Source organism: Vicia villosa, unplaced genomic scaffold (assembly GCF_029867415.1).
Source record: "Vicia villosa cultivar HV-30 ecotype Madison, WI unplaced genomic scaffold, Vvil1.0 ctg.001916F_1_1, whole genome shotgun sequence".
Lineage (NCBI taxonomy): Eukaryota > Viridiplantae > Streptophyta > Magnoliopsida > Fabales > Fabaceae > Vicia > Vicia villosa.
The window spans coordinates 185,919-205,884 of record NW_026705775.1 but is presented as its reverse complement, the minus strand read 5'-3'; the positions used below and the strand labels follow the sequence as shown (position 1 = coordinate 205,884).

The following is a 19,966-nucleotide window of genomic DNA, read 5'->3' as shown; positions in this document are numbered from 1 at the left end:
CTTTAACTAGCTCTAAAACCAACCACTTTTTAAGGTGGTGTTGCTTGGACAGAGCTTAGTCTGCAAGAGTTACTTATTATCTGGGCAACAAATGAAACCTGTGGAATGAAATAAATCTATACAATTGGGGCCATAGTTGAAAATGAAACCTGTGGAAGTCCTCTTCCATATTAAGTATTAAAGATAAAGAATATTATTTCTTCATTCCTCATCACTACTAAAATATCAATAAGAGGTGGGGAAAAAGTTCTAAAAATAGAATCCATATTTCTTCTCATACCAAGATCTAAGGACTTATGTTTTCTTTGACTATTCTTAAATTAAATAAAACATAGTTTACAAGTCATGTGAATATCGTTTAAATAATGAATTTAATATAAAACAGTTTTACACGGTCAATGAAATCATAATTATTAATTTTTATAAATATTTGATTTTTTTTAAATTATATATAAAATATTTCTTTGGCTTAATTGCACTTTTGGTCCCCCTAGTTTCAGCTTCTTAAACTATTAGTCCCCCCAGTTTAAAACCCAGGATTCATACCCTCAAAGTTTTACTCTGTTGGAATTTTTGAAGCCCCCCTCCATTTGGCAGTATTTTTAATGACATGGCATGGAAATAAACCTGCCACATGGGTAATGATTTAATGATGGATGACATGGAAAACATGAACTATTTAAAATATATGCAGATTATTTATAAAATAAACTTAATTTCGAAAATTTATTTTTAATTCATTTAATTGGACATATAAGTATCTAATTTTTCCCTAATCCCTTTCTTGTTCATTTTGTTCGTCAAAATCCAAAAAACCCCATCATCTCCTTCATCTCCTCCATTGCTACACAGTGCGCAGGTGGGTGGTGGTATTGTCTTTTCCAAACGCCATAGTCTTCGTATTGCTATCTGGTGTCAATAGCTGAAGAACCTCCAGAAGAACAATAGCGACTGAAGAAGTACGCTTTTGTTTTAGGTATGTTTTTTTGCCTTCTTTGAACATGGTGATAGTCAGTATTTATAGTTTCGTGTGGTCCACTGGTTTTATGTTATTGTCTATTACTATAGTAGTTTCCATCGGTTTGTGTGGTCCACCATGTTCTGCTATTGTCGCTTATTATAGTAGTTTCCATAGGTTTGTGTGGTCCACCAGTTTTAACTTTGCATTTGAATATTGTTAATTTCAGGCCATCCCAAGAGATAAAAGTTAGGTTAAAGATACACCATAGGGGTATGTTTGTAAATGAACCTGTTAATTTGTACGTAGGTGGTGAGGTTACTGAATTTGGATGGAAGTTTGATGTTGACTATATGTCTTACATGGAAATGAGAGAAGTGATTAGGGCACAGGGTTATGTTGACATTGCTAATCTGTGGTATAGGCACTCCAATTATAGCTTTACTCGTGGTCTAAGGAGTTTGAACAATGACAATGATGTCTTGCAGTTTGCTAAAGATGTCGAAGGTCATGAGCTGATTGATATTTATGTGGAACATAAGGTATCTGATCCACCTGAAATTGTTGACCCAAGTGAGCTAGATAAAAGTATAGATGATGATGATGATGTACAAGTGATAGGTGTGAAGTCTGTTAATGTTTCTAATGAACTTGTTGTGAGTGTCCATACACATGTTGAGTTTATAGACAAAAACCCTGAACCTGCTGACCATGAAAATTTTGTTGCTCAACCTACTGAGACTCAAGTTACTAATGAACCTACTGAAGACAATGACAATGTCCCTCATCATTTTGAGACCCAACCTGACAATGTCCCTCATCATTTTGAGACCCAACCTACTGATGAACCTACTAAGGAAACTACTAAGGAACCTACTGAGGAACCTACTGAGGAAACTACTAAGGAACCTACTGAGAAACCTACTGAGGAAACTACTAAGGAACCTACTGAGGACAATGTCCCTCAAGCCAATGTACCTCAACCTAATGACCCTCAACCTGACCCTACTCAAGACAATGTCCCTCAACCTGAACATGATGATGACCTCAGTGAAGATAGTGACTACTGTGAGGATAGTGAAGGCTACGAGGATGTGAATTGGACCTCAGTTCTTCCCCTAGAGACCTTAGGTCAGGAAGAAATAACTGAAATAAACTTGCCACAACAGGATGAAAATGAAGAGGATGAGGATCACTTATACACACCCCATGGTAGTGAAGATGAAGGAGAAGTAGAAAGGAATCCAATTTTCAAAAGTGGTGGGGATGTGCATTCAAGATAGGAATGATGTTTACAGACAAGGTTGCAATTAGAGATGCAGTGAAAGAGTATGGAATGGAAAATCAAAAGAATGTGTATATCAAGAAAAATGATTCTAAAAGGATTGTAGTTAAGTGTATGGAAGGCTGCAAGTTTCACTTAAGGTTCAGCATAAGGAATGGGCAGAATTATTGGCAGATTGTTAGTTATGTGAGTGACCATACTTGTTTTAGAACTGCTGACAACAGGAATGCTAAGACTCAGTGGCTTGCAATTAGGTTTACACAATTGCTAAGGCACAGTCCATACATGAAGCCAGCTGGTCTAGTTGCTGAAACACTTTAGAGATGGGGTTCAAAGATAACTATAGATCAAGCATATAGGGCTAAAAGAAAGGCTTTGGAAATGATCCAAGGTGCTGGTATAGATCAATTCAGACACTTGAGAAGCTATGGAGAGGAGTTGTTGAGGTCCAATCCCAAGAGTACTGTGGTTATTAAATGTGCAGAAAACAATGGAAATCCAGCATTTGAGAGAATCTACATTTGTTTGGATGCCTGCAAGTCAGGATTTGCCACCTACTATAGACCTATCATTGGATTGGATGCATGTTTTCTTAAGGGTGATTATCGTGGCCAACTGATGTCAGCTGTAGGCAGAGATGCAAACAACCAAATATATCCAATAGCTTATGTAGTTGTTGAGGCTGAAACCAAATACTCATGGCAGTGGTTCTTGCATATACTACTAGAAGATTTAGGAGCATTCAATGATAGGTGTTATGGCTTTATTTCTGACCAACATAAGGTAATACTAAACTATAAATGTAATTCTTTTGATATTCACTTATATATTTATATTTAACTGTTATGTGTAATTGTTGTAGGGTTTGGTTCCTGCTATCCAAGAATTAGGGGACAATGTGGAGCAAAGAATGTGTGTCAAACACCTTTATGGTAATTGGAAGAAGAAACATTCTGGTTTGATGCTTAAACAGGCCATGTGGGCAGCAGCTAGAGCTACTTGTGTTCCTATGTTTGATGGAGAAATGGAGAAGTTGAAGCTTCTAAAGCCAGATGCATGGAAGGACATGACTGACATTCCTGCTAAATATTGGTCAAGATCTCATTTCAAGACATTTTCAAAGTGTGATATTCAGGTTAATAACATGTGTGAGGCATTTAATAGGGTAATTTTAGAGCATCGAGACAAACCAATCATAACACTTTTGGAAGGAATCAAGCATTATATCACAAAGAGGATAACTAAACAGAAGACATTATTACAGGACTATGAGGGTGTTATATGTCCTAGAATCCAATTGCTCATAGAGAATAACAAACAGGAGGCACAAAACTGGACCCCCTCTTGGCATGGTGATGATGACTTATCCATCTTTGGAGCTACCAATGGAGTTGAGACTTACTGTGTCAATCTGAAAAATGAATCATGTAGCTGCAGAAAATGGGAGTTGTCTGGAATCCCATGCAGTCATGTTGTCTCTTGCATTTGGAGCATCAGGAAAAAACCTGAAGGATATGTGTCTCCATATTATAGGTATTTCTTGAATTCTACAACATTTAGTTATGTCTCTCACTAGTTTTCTTTAAGTTATGCTAACATCTTGAATTCTGTTTTGCAGCAAGCTTACATTTGGAAAGTGCTATGCTAACATTGTGTATCCAAATAATGGACCACAACTTTGGACCAATGTTGACCATGTGCCAATGTCTCCTCCTGTCATGAGAAGGGCAATTGGCCGCCCTAAGAAGATGAGGAACAAAACATCTGATGAGCCAAAGAATCCCTTTGTTCTTCCTAAGAAGTTTGGAACTGTCACTTGCAACAAATGTGGACAAGTTGGAAACAACAAGAGGAGTTGTAAGGGAAAGAGGGCAGCTGATAGGCAGATACCTAAAGGGGGAAACAAGGCAAAGAAATCTAAGACAACCAATAAGGCGAAGAAGATTAATGGAAAAGAAAAACCAGTTGAGATTGGTCAACGATCTCAGGCACCTCAACCAACTCAGGATTAGGAGGCAATGATGCCTTTCTTTTTGAATGTAACAATGTTGCATTAAGAACAAAGTTTGTAGTGATTGTAAAACAATATGATATTTTGGGTATTTTGTAGTGATTAGTAATCAGTTTGGATCTCAATATGAAAACAATATTTTTTAATGTTATGTTTTAAAATTGCTGCTACTGAACCACTTATGTAATGGCCATCATTTGGATAATTTCATATGTGCAATGTTATATTATAACTTACTGCTATAATGATGACTTGTTGGTTCACTTTGATTACACTTTGGTTACATTTTGTTGACTGAATAAATGTTATTTCAATTTGTAAATAGTTGATGTCAAAATTTGTTAACATGTTGGTTGTTATCAGTTTGGTTAAATTTGGTAAACTGTTGACCAACACCAACAGTTTGTTTACAATCTAAACAACAATAAACTTCATTGATTGATAAACCATACAATACAATTACAGGCACCTCTACTGTTAACATAAGCAACTTCACTGATTGATAAACCATGCAACTACAATTACAATTAGAATAATAAGCAACTTCATTGATTGATAAACCATACAATTACAACAATAAACTGTTAACATAAATTGAACCTAAAAATCCTTAAACTTATAAGTTAATTGAACCTAAACAAAGACAACAAATTAGACCTAAACAACAATTGTACTAACAGCTTCATTTCATAATTATTGTTGCAACTAATGATTCCAACACAACAATGGTCATGACCCAATTAAACTTCAACTGTTTCTTTATCAGTTTCATCTTCATCTTCAATTCTTCTTCTTTTGCGACTGAATCCTTAACCCTCTGCTTTTCTTCATTCAACTTTTGCATTAAGCTCGAAATTACTTCTTTTGCCCTAGGGTTCATTTCCTCATCAAGCCAAACAAAGTTACTGCACTTCTTGAAACCTTGAACCTTGTACATCCCACAATCGAAAAAGCGACGTCCTGGGTTTGTATCGGTCCAGGTCGTCATAAATGGAGCATCGAGACCGCAGTGACATTCCTGTCTCATTCTGTGACTTCTGTAGCTATCAATTGACACAGACTTTTGATACATTACAAGGTTGACGAATTAGGGATGAAAGAAACAAGGTTTGGGAAAACGAGATTTAAGAAGCTGGATGAAGGAGAAATGAGATCGCGCACTGTGTAGCAATGGAGGAGATGAAGGGGTTTTTTGGATTTTGACGAACAAAATGAACAAGAAAGGGATTAGGGCAAAATTAGATACTTATATGTCCAATTAAATGAATTAAAAATAAATTTTCGAAATTAAGTTTATTTTATAAATAATCTGCATTTATTTTAAATAGTTCATGTTTTCCATGTCATTCATCATTAAATCATTACCCATGTGGCAGGTTTATTTCCATGTCATGTCATTAAAAATACTGCCAAATGGAGGGGGGCTTCAAAAATTCCAACACAGTAAAACTTTGAGGGCATGAATCCTGGATTTTAAACTGGGGGGACTAATAGTTTAAGAAGCTGAAACTAGGGGGGCCAAAAGTGCAATTAAGCCTATTTCTTTTTAAGGGTTGTGATACACTCACAGTGCACTACCTTTAAATTCTTTATATATATATATATATGGTACTCCATTTTAGGTAAAGTACCGGTACGCGTACGGTACTCACCCGGTACGCACCGAAGTCGTATCAATTTTTCATTTTTATTTTTAAGTTGGTACACTAATCGGTACATATTTGGTATCACGCACCCAACTTTTTACTTTTTTTTCGGATGATATAATCCAGGCTTGTTTTTATTGGGTAAAAATTAGATTATTTATTCTATCTATAACTAAAAAAAGTGAAAGAAAAATCAATCTATTGCTTTAAAATTTCTTTCACGCTCAAGTTTTTTATCTTCTGTCGGGAGAATTGGAGCACATATAGATTTATTCACTTAAGAGAGTTGAGGATTAAGTTTTTGTTCATACAAATCTCTGACTTCTCTCGAAGAAAGAGTAAGGTTTATAATGAAGGAGCAAGACAAATGTGGAATATTGATGGGGATGAATGAAATCTTTTTGATGGAGTTTGTGTTCTTGAAGTTGCTAGTCTTTTTCTCGATGAACCTGAACTAAAAGCCGCTTTGTTTAATAATATTGGAAAGAAAAATATTAATATTCAATCATGATATTTTTTTATAAGTGTGATTTATTCATACACTTTCATTTTCTTTTCTTTTTCGTTCTTTTTTGTTTTTCTATTTCCTTTTCTTTTTCTTTTTCTTTTCTTTTCTCTTTTTTTTGGAAATAGACTTTAGGATCTTTCATAAATGGAGTGGACAAAGCAATGATGTTATGCAATGCAAAAGCATGGGATCCTCGGTCCATATAATCTTAGTAACCACTGTACAATCCTCTGAATAACTGATACAGGTCAAATGTCACAGGATCAAAGGTCCGACACCTTTTTGAATACCAGGAAAACCAATAGTCACCAACAGAACAGAATAGTCACCAACGGTACCTGTCATGTATATCCCTCCCCACTCACAGGTGTAGTCTAGGTCAGGGTAGGTCAAAATGGCAACCAGCGTTATCAGTCCTCCTGAGGCACCACCATTGTTGCATCTACATGCCAACGATGATACCCCATTTGGACCTCGACTGGGCGTGGGTCTCATGATCGCACTAGACAAGACCTGACATCTCATCGGCGTCATGACTATCCACTCTATCCTAGGTGTCCTATGTGTCAACTCTGGCCTGGGTATTGGGCCTTTTACCTCATAGAAACAATCCCACCCAACCTGCAAACAGTGAAAATATGTGGCCTCCACGGAGACCCATAATATAGTCCAGAATGCGGGAAAGTAAATGTACCAGCAGGAAAATTAACATGATATGCAAAAATAAATAAACGCAACATATAGACAAAACAAAACACACCCAGTAGATAAACAAACAAACGGATAGGCTAGGATCGACTCGCTAAGGATGGACCCGCAATAGGTCTAGCAACATCCCCAGCAGAGTCGCCAGTTGTCGCACGCTCGCGAAAAATGAACAGAGTCGCCACCAATATATTTATCCCATAAGGGAAAGGAATATCAGATAACCTACAAAGGAAGGAACAGGGTCTTGCGACCAGAGAATCAAGGTACGGGAGTCGGTTACGCAAGGGGAAGGTGCTAGCACCCCTCGCGCCCATCGTACTCGATGGTATCCACCTATGTTTGTTTCTATCTAAAGGGTGTATAACTATGTCTATGTCTAAATGCGAAATGAATGCAAAATGTAGGGAAAAGAAAGAATTGTACTCGCACGGGCCCTACCCCGCTGCCTACGTATCCTTTTCAGGAATCAGAGTTACCGTAGCTCGGCTCACGATTTTCTGTTTGTTTTGTGTTTTTTAGTTGGGCGGAGTTAACGCTCGCGCTCTTGCACAAGGGGACAGCCTAGGATGCAATGGAGCGGAGATAACGTGCCCTTAGAAAGGAGAAAAAGAGAGATTGGTTTGTATCTTTTAGGGTAATTCCATGATGACGAGAACCCACTACAAGGTCTCGCATCACTTCCTTACTTTGTGTTAAATCTGACCATTTATTAGTGTTTTTTGAAGTGTTTTTGGTTGGTGTTTTTTAAGGGGATTTAATTTGTGACTTAGATCATACCAAAAAGAGTTTGTTTTGCATATTTAGAGAATGCACATCGAGGCCTACACCACAATCGTTTCTCTAAATAACGGTTAAGAAATACATCGAGGCTTCACACCTCAATCATTTCTTCTCCGATAAGTAGGAATGCAAAAAGGAGTTCTTTTGTGAATATTTAGAGAATGCACATCGAGGCCTACGCCACAATCGTTTCTCTAAATAACGGTTAAGAAATACATCGAGGCTTCACACCTCAACCATTTCTTCTCTGCTAAGTAGGAAAGAACATACATCGAGGCCTACACCTCAATCATTTCTTTCCTACCATGAAATATAGCAACGGTATGATCTTCATCGATTTTTATTAAGTATTTTAAAAGTTGAAAAGAAAAAGAATGAAAGGGAACTAGCCTACTTTCTAATCTATGTTGTAATTCCTATTTATGTACAAAAGGGATCTAAAATGATACTAACGAAAATAGGCCTAAAATAAGGCCAAAAGTACGAGCAATAAAATCACACAAGCATCATACAAAAATGACCATGAAGTAGTACAAAACGATTCAAGCATTAGTACAAAAATGAAACAAAAAAAACTACTATTTTTATGGGTTTTTATAAAAGAATTTAAATGTCAACACTACCTAAAAATCTAACAAATATTAAAGGTTTTTTATTCTTTATTACTAAGAAGGAAAGAACTATGTCAAAAACTAAATTCTAACACTAATAAAAACAAGTGATCAAGGGGGTGAAAAGTTGAATATGGTGGTGAAAAACAATTCTGAGCGCAGGGCCCAGAGGTATTGGCCCAGCCCTTATTTTTGTTGTTCAGATTGTGTGAAATGCCAAAAAAGGAGGGGTGCGCATGGGCTCCTATGGGGTGTGGAATTAGTAACGATGGCGTTAGGCCCAAAACAGTTTTTGTTTTTCAGCTTACAAAAAACGACGTGTTGGTGGGCCAAAATAGGAGGGTGTGCGAAGCATTTTCATGGCCCAGAGATGATCCAAATCTTTTCTTTTCAGAATCTTGTTAATCAAACTTTATTAAGTTTCAATTAATCCAAATTAGACCAGATTTTAACACACTAAGTATCTATTATCTATCTATTAGGTTAATTGAGACATGTTAATTGAAAAAGAAATTAAAAGAGGGCTTAGGGTTAAATTACCTTGCGACTATCGGAGTTCTTCACGCTTCTCCTCCCTTGCTCAGACGAACTCGCGGCGGCGATATTCTTCCTACGACAACGATAGCTCATCCGCCGCCGTGAAGCAACCTCTTCGCCTCCACCCTTGCTCGTCTCTCAGTTTCGTTTCCGTTTCACTTCTCATCTCCGATTTCGTATCCTCTTGAATCGGTGTTGTTGCCCTTGTATGAAGACTCGTTGAAGGAGAAGTTGCGAGGATGATGACGCAAAGGCGTTGGTGAGGTTGAATCGATGAAGTTCAAAGGAGAAGATTTGAAGCGGTGATGTGACGATCCTCTTTTTCTGGTGCTCTTTCTCTCTTCTTCGATTTTGTTCTCAGACTCTCCGATTGCGAACTCCGATCGGTCCTCCGATCTTGTCGCCTCGGAAATCAATGGAATAATGATCTTGCGATAACGATGATATAGGTTGAGCAACGCTCGAAGGTCGTGAAGTTGCGATTGGCAAAGTTGTGCGGATGAATCGTTGGATCGAGCAGCGGAGAACTTCAACCTCAGGTAACTTCTTATACTTCCATTCTTCTTCTCCTTCTTGCTACCGTTGCCATGTACGGATACTTGCGATGATGACGTTGCTGTTGCGTTTCGTAGCGGAGTGATGGTGATTGCGTTGCGGAATTGTTGATGAAGAATATTGGATTGTTATATTTGAAGAAAGACTGAGGCGGTGAGGATGATGGTTGAATTTGGCATGAAAGTGCAAGGTCAAGAAGATTTCTGAGAGGGAGGTTCTGAGATGAATGCGATGGAGAGTGAAGTCTTTTTCTGATATGGGGGTGAATTGAAGATGAAGATGAAGATGAATCGTGTTTGTAAGCAATGGTGTAGATGATGAAAGTGCAAGATTCAGAGCCCCTGAAGAGTGAAGGAGAGCCCTGTTATAGAGATGAAGAAGATCTGTTTTTTTTTTTGAAGGTTAGTTATTTCTGACTTTTTTGTTATTGATTCTGTTGCCTGTGAAACTGAATGATGGTTATGATTCTGCTTGGAAGTTAGTTATAGGTGTAACTAATTTTGGGATTCTGTTATATTGGTTAAGAAAGTTTGTTAGATAAGTGAAACGGTTAGTTATTTGTGGGAAGTTAGTTAGGATATAAGATGTTAAGATGTGTGAGACTGAGTTGGGGTTTAGTTAGTCTAGAAGTTATGAAAACAAATGTTGTTTATGAACTTGTTAGGATGAAATTGCAAGTTATTTTGTCATGCCCTGATTTATGTTGGCTGCAACTTGTTTGGTTCTGCAGAATCTTTGTAATAAGCTGATGCGGTTCAATGGCTCATGGTTGAAAGAGTTTGAGGCCTATTGTGATTCTCTTTGTGATTCAATTTATTGCACTGGATTTTGTATGGGTATGCAGGGGCTGTTTTATTGATTGAAGCAGGGCTATAACATTCATTTGCAGCACATGGTGAAGTTTTGAATGATGAAGAAGTGGAAATGGTTAACAGCATAAGGAAATGCAAGTGAAGGGTTTTAGGAAAACATGAGTCAATTGTATTTTTTGTTGCTGAAGTTTTCTATGTAGTTGTAATACATGGGTTTGTAATGATGTAATTTGTGTAATTTCTTCAAGTGTAAGAAGGTTTGAATTTTTGTAATGAGTTTGAATGGGCTTTCTTGTATGGACTTGTGAATTTGATGAACGATATTCGAATCAATGGATATGTGATAGAACATTTGGATTTGGGCTTTGGATGGAAATGGGTTTGCACATGAATCTTGTAAGAGATATTTTTTGTATTGCATAGAGACTATATGCCTTTTGTACTTTGATTAACCTCGAACAAATTACGAACAATGGAGTCATTTGGACCAATACCTTGAATCCTTCTACCAACCAATGAAGCCATAATTTTAATCAATCCGTCCATGTTGACAAGCAAACGATCCTGCTTTAAACCAAATTAATCTTATAACCATGCTCACGCTCTTAGCAATTCTTTTCAAATTAATCTATAAGTCTTCTTTTGCCTTGACAAAGTTCCTCGTTGAAGATAGTATTTGAAGCATAAAGGAAAGCCTTGTCCCGAAGTACACAATAACCATGAATCCAAACCTTACTCTCACAGTCCAATGCTCTAAGGAGAACTTGATGAATCAATGATATTTGATATGTACACCTCAAAATCACTATATGAACCCTTAATGATTCAAGGTCCTTGATCCCAATGTCAATTTTATTAGTTAATGAATGCATGATGAGTTATATGACCTAATGGGAGGTATGTACATGAGATTATGAAATGCCTAAGCCTAAGCCAGATAAAAGTGAAAGGGTAGGACAAATTTGGGGTATGACAAAGAGATCTGCTTGAAAGAAAAGGGAATAAGATCTCGTGGCGATCTATGACTCAACATCGAAAGAAGATCTCGTGGCGATCAACTCGTCAACAGAAGAAAAGGGAATAAGATCTCGTGGCGATCTTATGACTCAACATCGAAAGAAGATCTCGTGGCGATCAACTCGTCAACAGAAGAAAAGGGAATAAGATCTCGTGGCGATCTTATGACTCAACATCGAAAGAAGATCTCGTGGCGATCAACTCGTCAACAGAAGAAAAGGGAATAAGATCTCGTGGCGATCTTATGACTCAACATCGAAAGAAGATCTCGTGGCGATCAACTCGTCAACAGAAGAAAAGGGAATAAGATCTCGTGGCGATCTTATGACTCAACATCGAAAGAAGATCTCGTGGCGATCAACTCGTCAACAGAAGAAAAGGGAATAAGATCTCGTGGCGATCTTATGACTCAACATCGAAAGAAAATCTCGTGCGATTTTCCACACTTTGGAAAGGAGTAAGATCTCGTGGCGATCTTATGACTCAACATCGAAAGAAAATCTCGTGCGATTTTCCACACTTTAGGGGGAATAAGATCTCGTGGCGATCTATGACTCAACATCGACTCGACATCAGGGGACAAAAGAAGACATTGTGTCAGACACTCATCAGAGATTGAAGATACCTCGCATCGGCACCGTGGTTGGAAGAGATTTGAAATGTAGTAGCAGATATCAATCGGAATTTGTAAGGACAACCTTTTGTGTGGGGATGTATTATTGTCTTGATTGAGTGATGATTTGTATTATCTGGCTTATGCTTTGTATGCATGTTTGAATTTTGGTGCATGGCGTAATGATCCGCTTTGAAGGATATGCTACGCTTTTGAGGATGCAATGTTATATGCAGTGAACACTATATGCAGGATGCCAAATAAAGGCATTAGTGAGGTAAACACCAGGGAGAATCCCTTTAGTGTTAAGGACCATGTGGAGGTGCCAACAGATATTGGACTTTTGATTTGTAAGATGCACTTTTCTTTGACTTGAAGAATGATTTCTGACTTCTCACCATGTGCCACTGCTTGGAGGATTTTCAGCTTAAGGAGATTCCCTTGATTCACCATACTGGGGATGAGAAATCCAGATAAGGAGCCTTGATTAGGGAAGTAGGACAACTCCTAGGAGAAATAAACTCCTATATTTGAGGAATGGAACAAACTCTCGGGAGAAATAGACTCCGTGCTTGGAGAGAGACCAAGGTTCCAGGAGAAATAAACTCTTGTGGTCATGGAGCGACAAAAAACCCAGAATTGTGCCCCAAGCTTCATGACTTATGGAGGAATTTGCCACAAAGGATCCTTGGAGAGATTTGTCGAATCTCGACGTAACTGCCCCAGATTGGTTGAACTTGAGGGAGATTCCTTGACATGATTGCCCCAGATTGATCAAAGCTTGAAGAGATTTATTGACATGATTGCCCCCAGATATGCTGAATTTGAGAGGTCAAACCTCGATTCAATTGCCCCTGATTAGGTACATCTTACTAGAATCCTCAAGCTTTCTTTGTTTTGAAGTCAAACAAACGTGGAAACAACTTTACCACGCTCAACGGAGTCTTCAAACTCTTCCCCTCAGAGTAATCAAAGAACACATCAACTGTTCATGCCCAACGAAGTTCTTTGGATAACTTGCCCCTTGATGGTCAACATTTGAAAAGATTGGCTTTTTACTCCTCGGAGTTCTCAAGTCTCTTGTATTTTGACATGATCAAGTTGCTCACTGATTCTCATCCTGAATTTTTTTTTGATGTTTAAGCAGATGTTTTGTATGCAAAAGAATGTTAATTCTAAGAATGATAATTCTAATGCAAAGCCTATGTTAGTCTTGAAGTTGTAAAACCCTTTTTATGAAATGAGGTTGCGACCTCTCGTGACCGAATCACTAGTTGACACAACCTCAATTTTTGCGTATGGAAGATAAAGAAAACGTACGATACCAACATGGATATGAGTCTCGCTTCATTGGGAGTCAGTTAAACGCTATCTCATCGGAGTGCGCTTTCAAAATAAACCCTACTTCAATTAGGACTTTTAAGGGTTGTAATTTGGCCGGGTTCACGGTTTTTTAGAAAACAAAGGATTTTTAGGCTCAAAAATTATTTGTACCCACCCCCTTCGTGATGTTCTCCATTCCTATGTTCAGTTAACTCGACATGAGTGTTCATTCCTCACAAGGAATTTGGAATGGTTGAGGAATCAATGAGGTTCTTTGGACATGGCAGTCACTCACTTTCTAGTTCTTTTGATTGATTATCACACGACTTTGTTCCTTTGATAAGGATTTTTTTTTTTTGTAATCCTTGTTTTTCGCTTCTGCTTTCCCTAACTTTTGCCTGGACAAATTCTCTTGAATTTTATTTTGGAGTCCAGCGGGATGCCCTAACTTTTGCCTAAGTCACTTATTTTCCAGTTGTTGACTTAGCGGGCTCTCTTTTTTTTTTTTAATTCTTTTTTGAACAAGTCGTGTGATGTTGCGTTGTTTTCGATTTGTTGGAGGTGATTGCGACTGCCTCACTCCTTTGATTTGATGAAGGATTACCATTATGGTACCGTCATCTCTTGATCTCTTGATGGAATAAGGATGATCATTGCGGTTTTGAGATTCCTCAACCTTTGGAAGGATAACCATTGTTGTATCCTTGGATGCATATCCTTTTGGTGAGTTTTGAACACTCGATCAAGTTAAATGAACACTACCCTGCCCCAGGGTTAAAATAAGGGTTTTTTATGATTAGAAAAGGAACTCCTTCTCCAAGGCTCAAAGGGGTTTACGAGGGTCTATCTCCCTTATATCTCCGGTGTTTGGGGATTCGAAACAATGCCTGTACATCCTCAGTAGGGTTTTTATTCGAAAACACATGATTAGAGATTTTTCATTTTTATCTTTCATCATTCTCCCTCAGCTTTTTGCCTAAGCAAACAATTAGTAAAGTTGGTATCGTAATGCCAAAATATTATATGAGTGAAAACGAATGGATTTCTTCAAGACAAACATAAACAATGTATTATGATTTTCGTTCAGAAATTAACAAGTTTTTACATGCAATCAGTGCTTAAACAAACAATGAAATATTACAAATGAGAATGCAATAAAGAAACTAGATGAATGCCATTGTTGAGGAGACTTGACTCCGTCTGGACTTATTGATCTTGAATACTTTCTGCAGTTCTTTCAAAACACTTCAGATTACTCCAGAAGAGAACTCCAACGAAGTCACCCACAAGTCGTAAACTTTTGCCTTGCTTTAGGGATTCGAGCAATGCGAGTGATGCAATGCTCAAGATAAGAGTACGTCTTGCTTATCCCTCGTGCGGGAGCCCCAAGCATATTCATTGAAGAAGTATTTGCCATCAAACATGGAAATAATCTTGTATGGTCATCAAACTCAAGAGAGCTACTTGCGGTGAAGAATACCCAATACTAGAATCTTAACCAATTGTGATTCCAACAAACGAGGAGACGAATGAGCACAAGGCAAAAGAATCACATCAATTTGCTTCTCGTATTCTCCTCGTCTCTGTTAACAAACGATGGCCACCGAGAAGGAGATCTTGAGAAAAGGCAACTGATATATGAAGTAGAACCTTGAGAATGAGAAGCATTGTGAAGAACACTCTTGATTATCACACGGAAGAAGATTCTGACGAAGTCATCCAGGAATTTGTAATGCTTTTAGGGATTCGAGCAATGCGAATGATGCAATGCTCAAGATAAGAGTACGTCTTGCTTATCCCTCGTGCGGGAGCCCCAAGCATAGTCGTTAGAGTAGTAATTGCCATCGTACATGGAGGAACCTTGCATGGTCATCAAACTTAGAGAAGCTATATGTTGTAAGGAAAGACCAAAAACACCAACTGAAACACCAATCTTCACGGATATAACTGAGCACAAGAACCTCGAGAATGAGGGATGCTTCTACATAACATCTTGATCACTTCTTGGAAAGAAGATTCTGACAAAGTTGCTCGAGAATTTGTGGTGTTTTCATCATTATCATACCAACGAGTTCAATCATGGAAGTAGCCTTCAACAAAACAGGAAATACTGAAATGAGAATACAAAAATCAAATGATGATTGCCATCGTTGAGGAGCCTTAACTCTATCTGGGCTTATTTTTTTTTTGTGATGCTTTATGGAATACGGATATTCATGACTCCTCAATTTATGTGCGAGCCATTCGGAGTGAATGATATTGCTTTGGAGTCAATGAGATCTTGGACTTTGTGTTTCAAAACATTACAATCCTCAGTTGAATGTCCAGACGTCCCAGAATGGTACTCACACCTTGCATTTAAGTCATATCCTTGAGGAATCGGTGTTGGAGGGGGCTTAAACTCCCTTAGTTGGACCAAAGAATCCTTGAGCAAATGGGAAAGCAGCTGACTGTAGGTCATAGGAATTGGGTCAATTCTTCTTGGTGGTCTCCTTGGCATTTGTGGACCCTGTTGATAGCAATGATTCAAGTGCCCATTCTGTTCGGGTGTCTTCCTCTTTTGATTTGGCTGAGAAACAAATGGAGACTGATGAGGTGGGAAACCTGGAACCCAAGATGGTGCATTATGCTTCTGATTTGAAGTAGATCTGACATAGAAGTATGAATCAACCTTTTCTTCCACCGCAGTTGGAACCCCATTTCCTCGAACAAACATACCCTCGGGGGTGAACAAAATCACTTTTGAATCAATGAGATCTTGAATTTGCTGCTTCAGCGCCCTACAATTCTCAATATCATGACCAGGTGCCCCAGAATGGAACTCACATCGAGCATTGGCGTCAAAGTTGGGGGGAAGCTTTTCAGGCGTAGCCAATTCTCGTAGCTCAACCAACTGAAGCTCCAGCAAACGGGGAAGTAACTGAGCGTAAGGCATCGGGATAGGATTGAGAATTCTCTGAGGTATCTTAGGCTTTTTCCCACACATTCGGCCTCCTTGAAGAACGGATTGGCATGGAGGTAATGGCACATGGAGTTGAGGAGGAACTCCCTGAGGTATTCCATGAGTGGGAAGGGATCCTACTGAAGAGAAGGGATCAACAACTTCTGTTGCAGCAGTGGGAACAACATCCCCTTCCTTTCTTAGTACTGTTTTTAGAATTTCCATAACCAAGCTTAACTGAGTCTTCAACTGACTATTCTCTTCTTTTAGTGCATCCTGATTATGGATCAAGTCTTGCATCTCCAACATAAGATGACCCATTTGTTCCCTCATCTCATCCATTTCCTCACGGAGTTGTTCCATAGTTGATCTTAGAGTTGTGGCGGTGAGAAGTCAAATCTGTTGTTGATCTTGAAATCTGAATAGAAATGGTCCCATAAGTCTTTGAAAGAACCATGAAATGCATGATAGTATGAATGCATGTTTCATTTATGAGAGATCCTAAAGTCTTTTCATACACTTTCATTTTCTTTTCTTTTTCGTTCTTTTTTGTTTTTCTATTTCCTTTTCTTTTTCTTTTTCTTTTCTTTTCTCTTTTTTTTGGAAATAGACTTTAGGATCTTTCATAAATGGAGTGGACAAAGCAATGATGTTATGCAATGCAAAAGCATGGGATCCTCGGTCCATATAATCTTAGTAACCACTGTACAATCCTCTGAATAACTGATACAGGTCAAATGTCACAGGATCAAAGGTCCGACACCTTTTTGAATACCAGGAAAACCAATAGTCACCAACAGAACAGAATAGTCACCAACGGTACCTGTCATGTATATCCCTCCCCACTCACAGGTGTAGTCTAGGTCAGGGTAGGTCAAAATGGCAACCAGCGTTATCAGTCCTCCTGAGGCACCACCATTGTTGCATCTACATGCTAACGATGATACCCCATTTGGACCTCGACTGGGCGTGGGTCTCATGATCGCACTAGACAAGACCTGACATCTCATCGGCGTCATGACTATCCACTCTATCCTAGGTGTCCTATGTGTCAACTCTGGCCTGGGTATTGGGCCTTTTACCTCATAGAAACAATCCCACCCAACCTGCAAACAGTGAAAATATGTGGCCTCCACGGAGACCCATAATATAGTCCAGAATGCGGGAAAGTAAATGTACCAGCAGGAAAATTAACATGATATGCAAAAATAAATAAACGCAACATATAGACAAAACAAAACACACCCAGTAGATAAACAAACAAACGGATAGGCTAGGATCGACTCGCTAAGGATGGACCCGCAATAGGTCTAGCAACATCCCCAGCAGAGTCGCCAGTTGTCGCACGCTCGCGAAAAATGAACAGAGTCGCCACCAATATATTTATCCCATAAGGGAAAGGAATATCAGATAACCTACAAAGGAAGGAACAGGGTCTTGCGACCAGAGAATCAAGGTACGGGAGTCGGTTACGCAAGGGGAAGGTGCTAGCACCCCTCGCTCCCATCGTACTCGATGGTATCCACCTATGTTTGTTTCTATCTAAAGGGTGTATAACTATGTCTATGTCTAAATGCGAAATGAATGCAAAATGTAGGGAAAAGAAAGAATTGTACTCGCACGGGCCCTACCCCGCTGCCTACGTATCCTTTTCAGGAATCAGAGTTACCGTAGCTCGGCTCACGATTTTCTGTTTGTTTTGTGTTTTTTAGTTGGGCGGAGTTAACGCTCGCGCTCTTGCACAAGGGGACAGCCTAGGATGCAATGGAGCGGAGATAACGTGCCCTTAGAAAGGAGAAAAAGAGAGATTGGTTTGTATCTTTTAGGGTAATTCCATGATGACGAGAACCCACTACAAGGTCTCGCATCACTTCCTTACTTTGTGTTAAATCTGACCATTTATTAGTGTTTTTTGAAGTGTTTTTGGTTGGTGTTTTTTAAGGGGATTTAATTTGTGACTTAGATCATACCAAAAAGAGTTTGTTTTGCATATTTAGAGAATGCACATCGAGGCCTACACCACAATCGTTTCTCTAAATAACGGTTAAGAAATACATCGAGGCTTCACACCTCAATCATTTCTTCTCCGATAAGTAGGAATGCAAAAAGGAGTTCTTTTGTGAATATTTAGAGAATGCACATCGAGGCCTACGCCACAATCGTTTCTCTAAATAACGGTTAAGAAATACATCGAGGCTTCACACCTCAACCATTTCTTCTCTGCTAAGTAGGAAAGAACATACATCGAGGCCTACACCTCAATCATTTCTTTCCTACCATGAAATATAGCAACGGTATGATCTTCATCGATTTTTATTAAGTATTTTAAAAGTTGAAAAGAAAAAGAATGAAAGGGAACTAGCCTACTTTCTAATCTATGTTGTAATTCCTATTTATGTACAAAAGGGATCTAAAATGATACTAACGAAAATAGGCCTAAAATAAGGCCAAAAGTACGAGCAATAAAATCACACAAGCATCATACAAAAATGACCATGAAGTAGTACAAAACGATTCAAGCATTAGTACAAAAATGAAACAAAAAAAACTACTATTTTTATGGGTTTTTATAAAAGAATTTAAATGTCAACACTACCTAAAAATCTAACAAATATTAAAGGTTTTTTATTCTTTATTACTAAGAAGGAAAGAACTATGTCAAAAACTAAATTCTAACACTAATAAAAACAAGTGATCAAGGGGGTGAAAAGTTGAATATGGTGGTGAAAAACAATTCTGAGCGCAGGGCCCAGAGGTATTGGCCCAGCCCTTATTTTTGTTGTTCAGATTGTGTGAAATGCCAAAAAAGGAGGGGTGCGCATGGGCTCCTATGGGGTGTGGAATTAGTAACGATGGCGTTAGGCCCAAAACAGTTTTTGTTGTTCAGCTTACAAAAAACGACGTGTTGGTGGGCCAAAATAGGAGGGTGTGCGAAGCATTTTCATGGCCCAGAGATGATCCAAATCTTTTCTTTTCAGAATCTTGTTAATCAAACTTTATTAAGTTTCAATTAATCCAAATTAGACCAGATTTTAACACACTAAGTATCTATTATCTATCTATTAGGTTAATTGAGACATGTTAATTGAAAAAGAAATTAAAAGAGGGCTTAGGGTTAAATTACCTTGCGACTATCGGAGTTCTTCACGCTTCTCCTCCCTTGCTCAGACGAACTCGCGGCGGCGATATTCTTCCTACGACAACGATAGCTCATCCGCCGCCGTGAAGCAACCTCTTCGCCTCCACCCTTGCTCGTCTCTCAGTTTCGTTTCCGTTTCACTTCTCATCTCCGATTTCGTATCCTCTTGAATCGGTGTTGTTGCCCTTGTATGAAGACTCGTTGAAGGAGAAGTTGCGAGGATGATGACGCAAAGGCGTTGGTGAGGTTGAATCGATGAAGTTCGAAGGAGAAGATTTGAAGCGGTGATGTGACGATCCTCTTTTTCTGGTGCTCTTTCTCTCTTCTTCAATTTTGTTCTCAGACTCTCCGATTGCGAACTCCGATCGGTCCTCCGATCTTGTCGCCTCGGAAATCAATGGAATAATGATCTTGCGATAACGATGATATAGGTTGAGCAACGCTTGAAGGTCGTGAAGTTGCGATTGGCGAAGTTGTGCGGATGAATCGTTGGATCGAGCAGCGGAGAACTTCAACCTCAGG

At 38.7% G+C, this 19,966-nt stretch overlaps 1 protein-coding gene across 1 annotated transcript; it reads left to right on the top strand.

The window, feature by feature from the left end:
- Nucleotides 1-2,243: 2,243 nt before the first annotated feature.
- On the top strand, nucleotides 2,244-4,255 carry LOC131637121 (uncharacterized). The gene is made up of 4 exons (XM_058907713.1): nucleotides 2,244-2,429; nucleotides 2,565-3,026; nucleotides 3,106-3,776; nucleotides 3,862-4,255. The coding sequence occupies exons 1-4, from the start codon at nucleotides 2,244-2,246 to the stop codon at nucleotides 4,253-4,255; spliced, it is 1,713 nt and encodes a 570-aa protein (XP_058763696.1).
- Nucleotides 4,256-19,966: the final 15,711 nt, after the last annotated feature.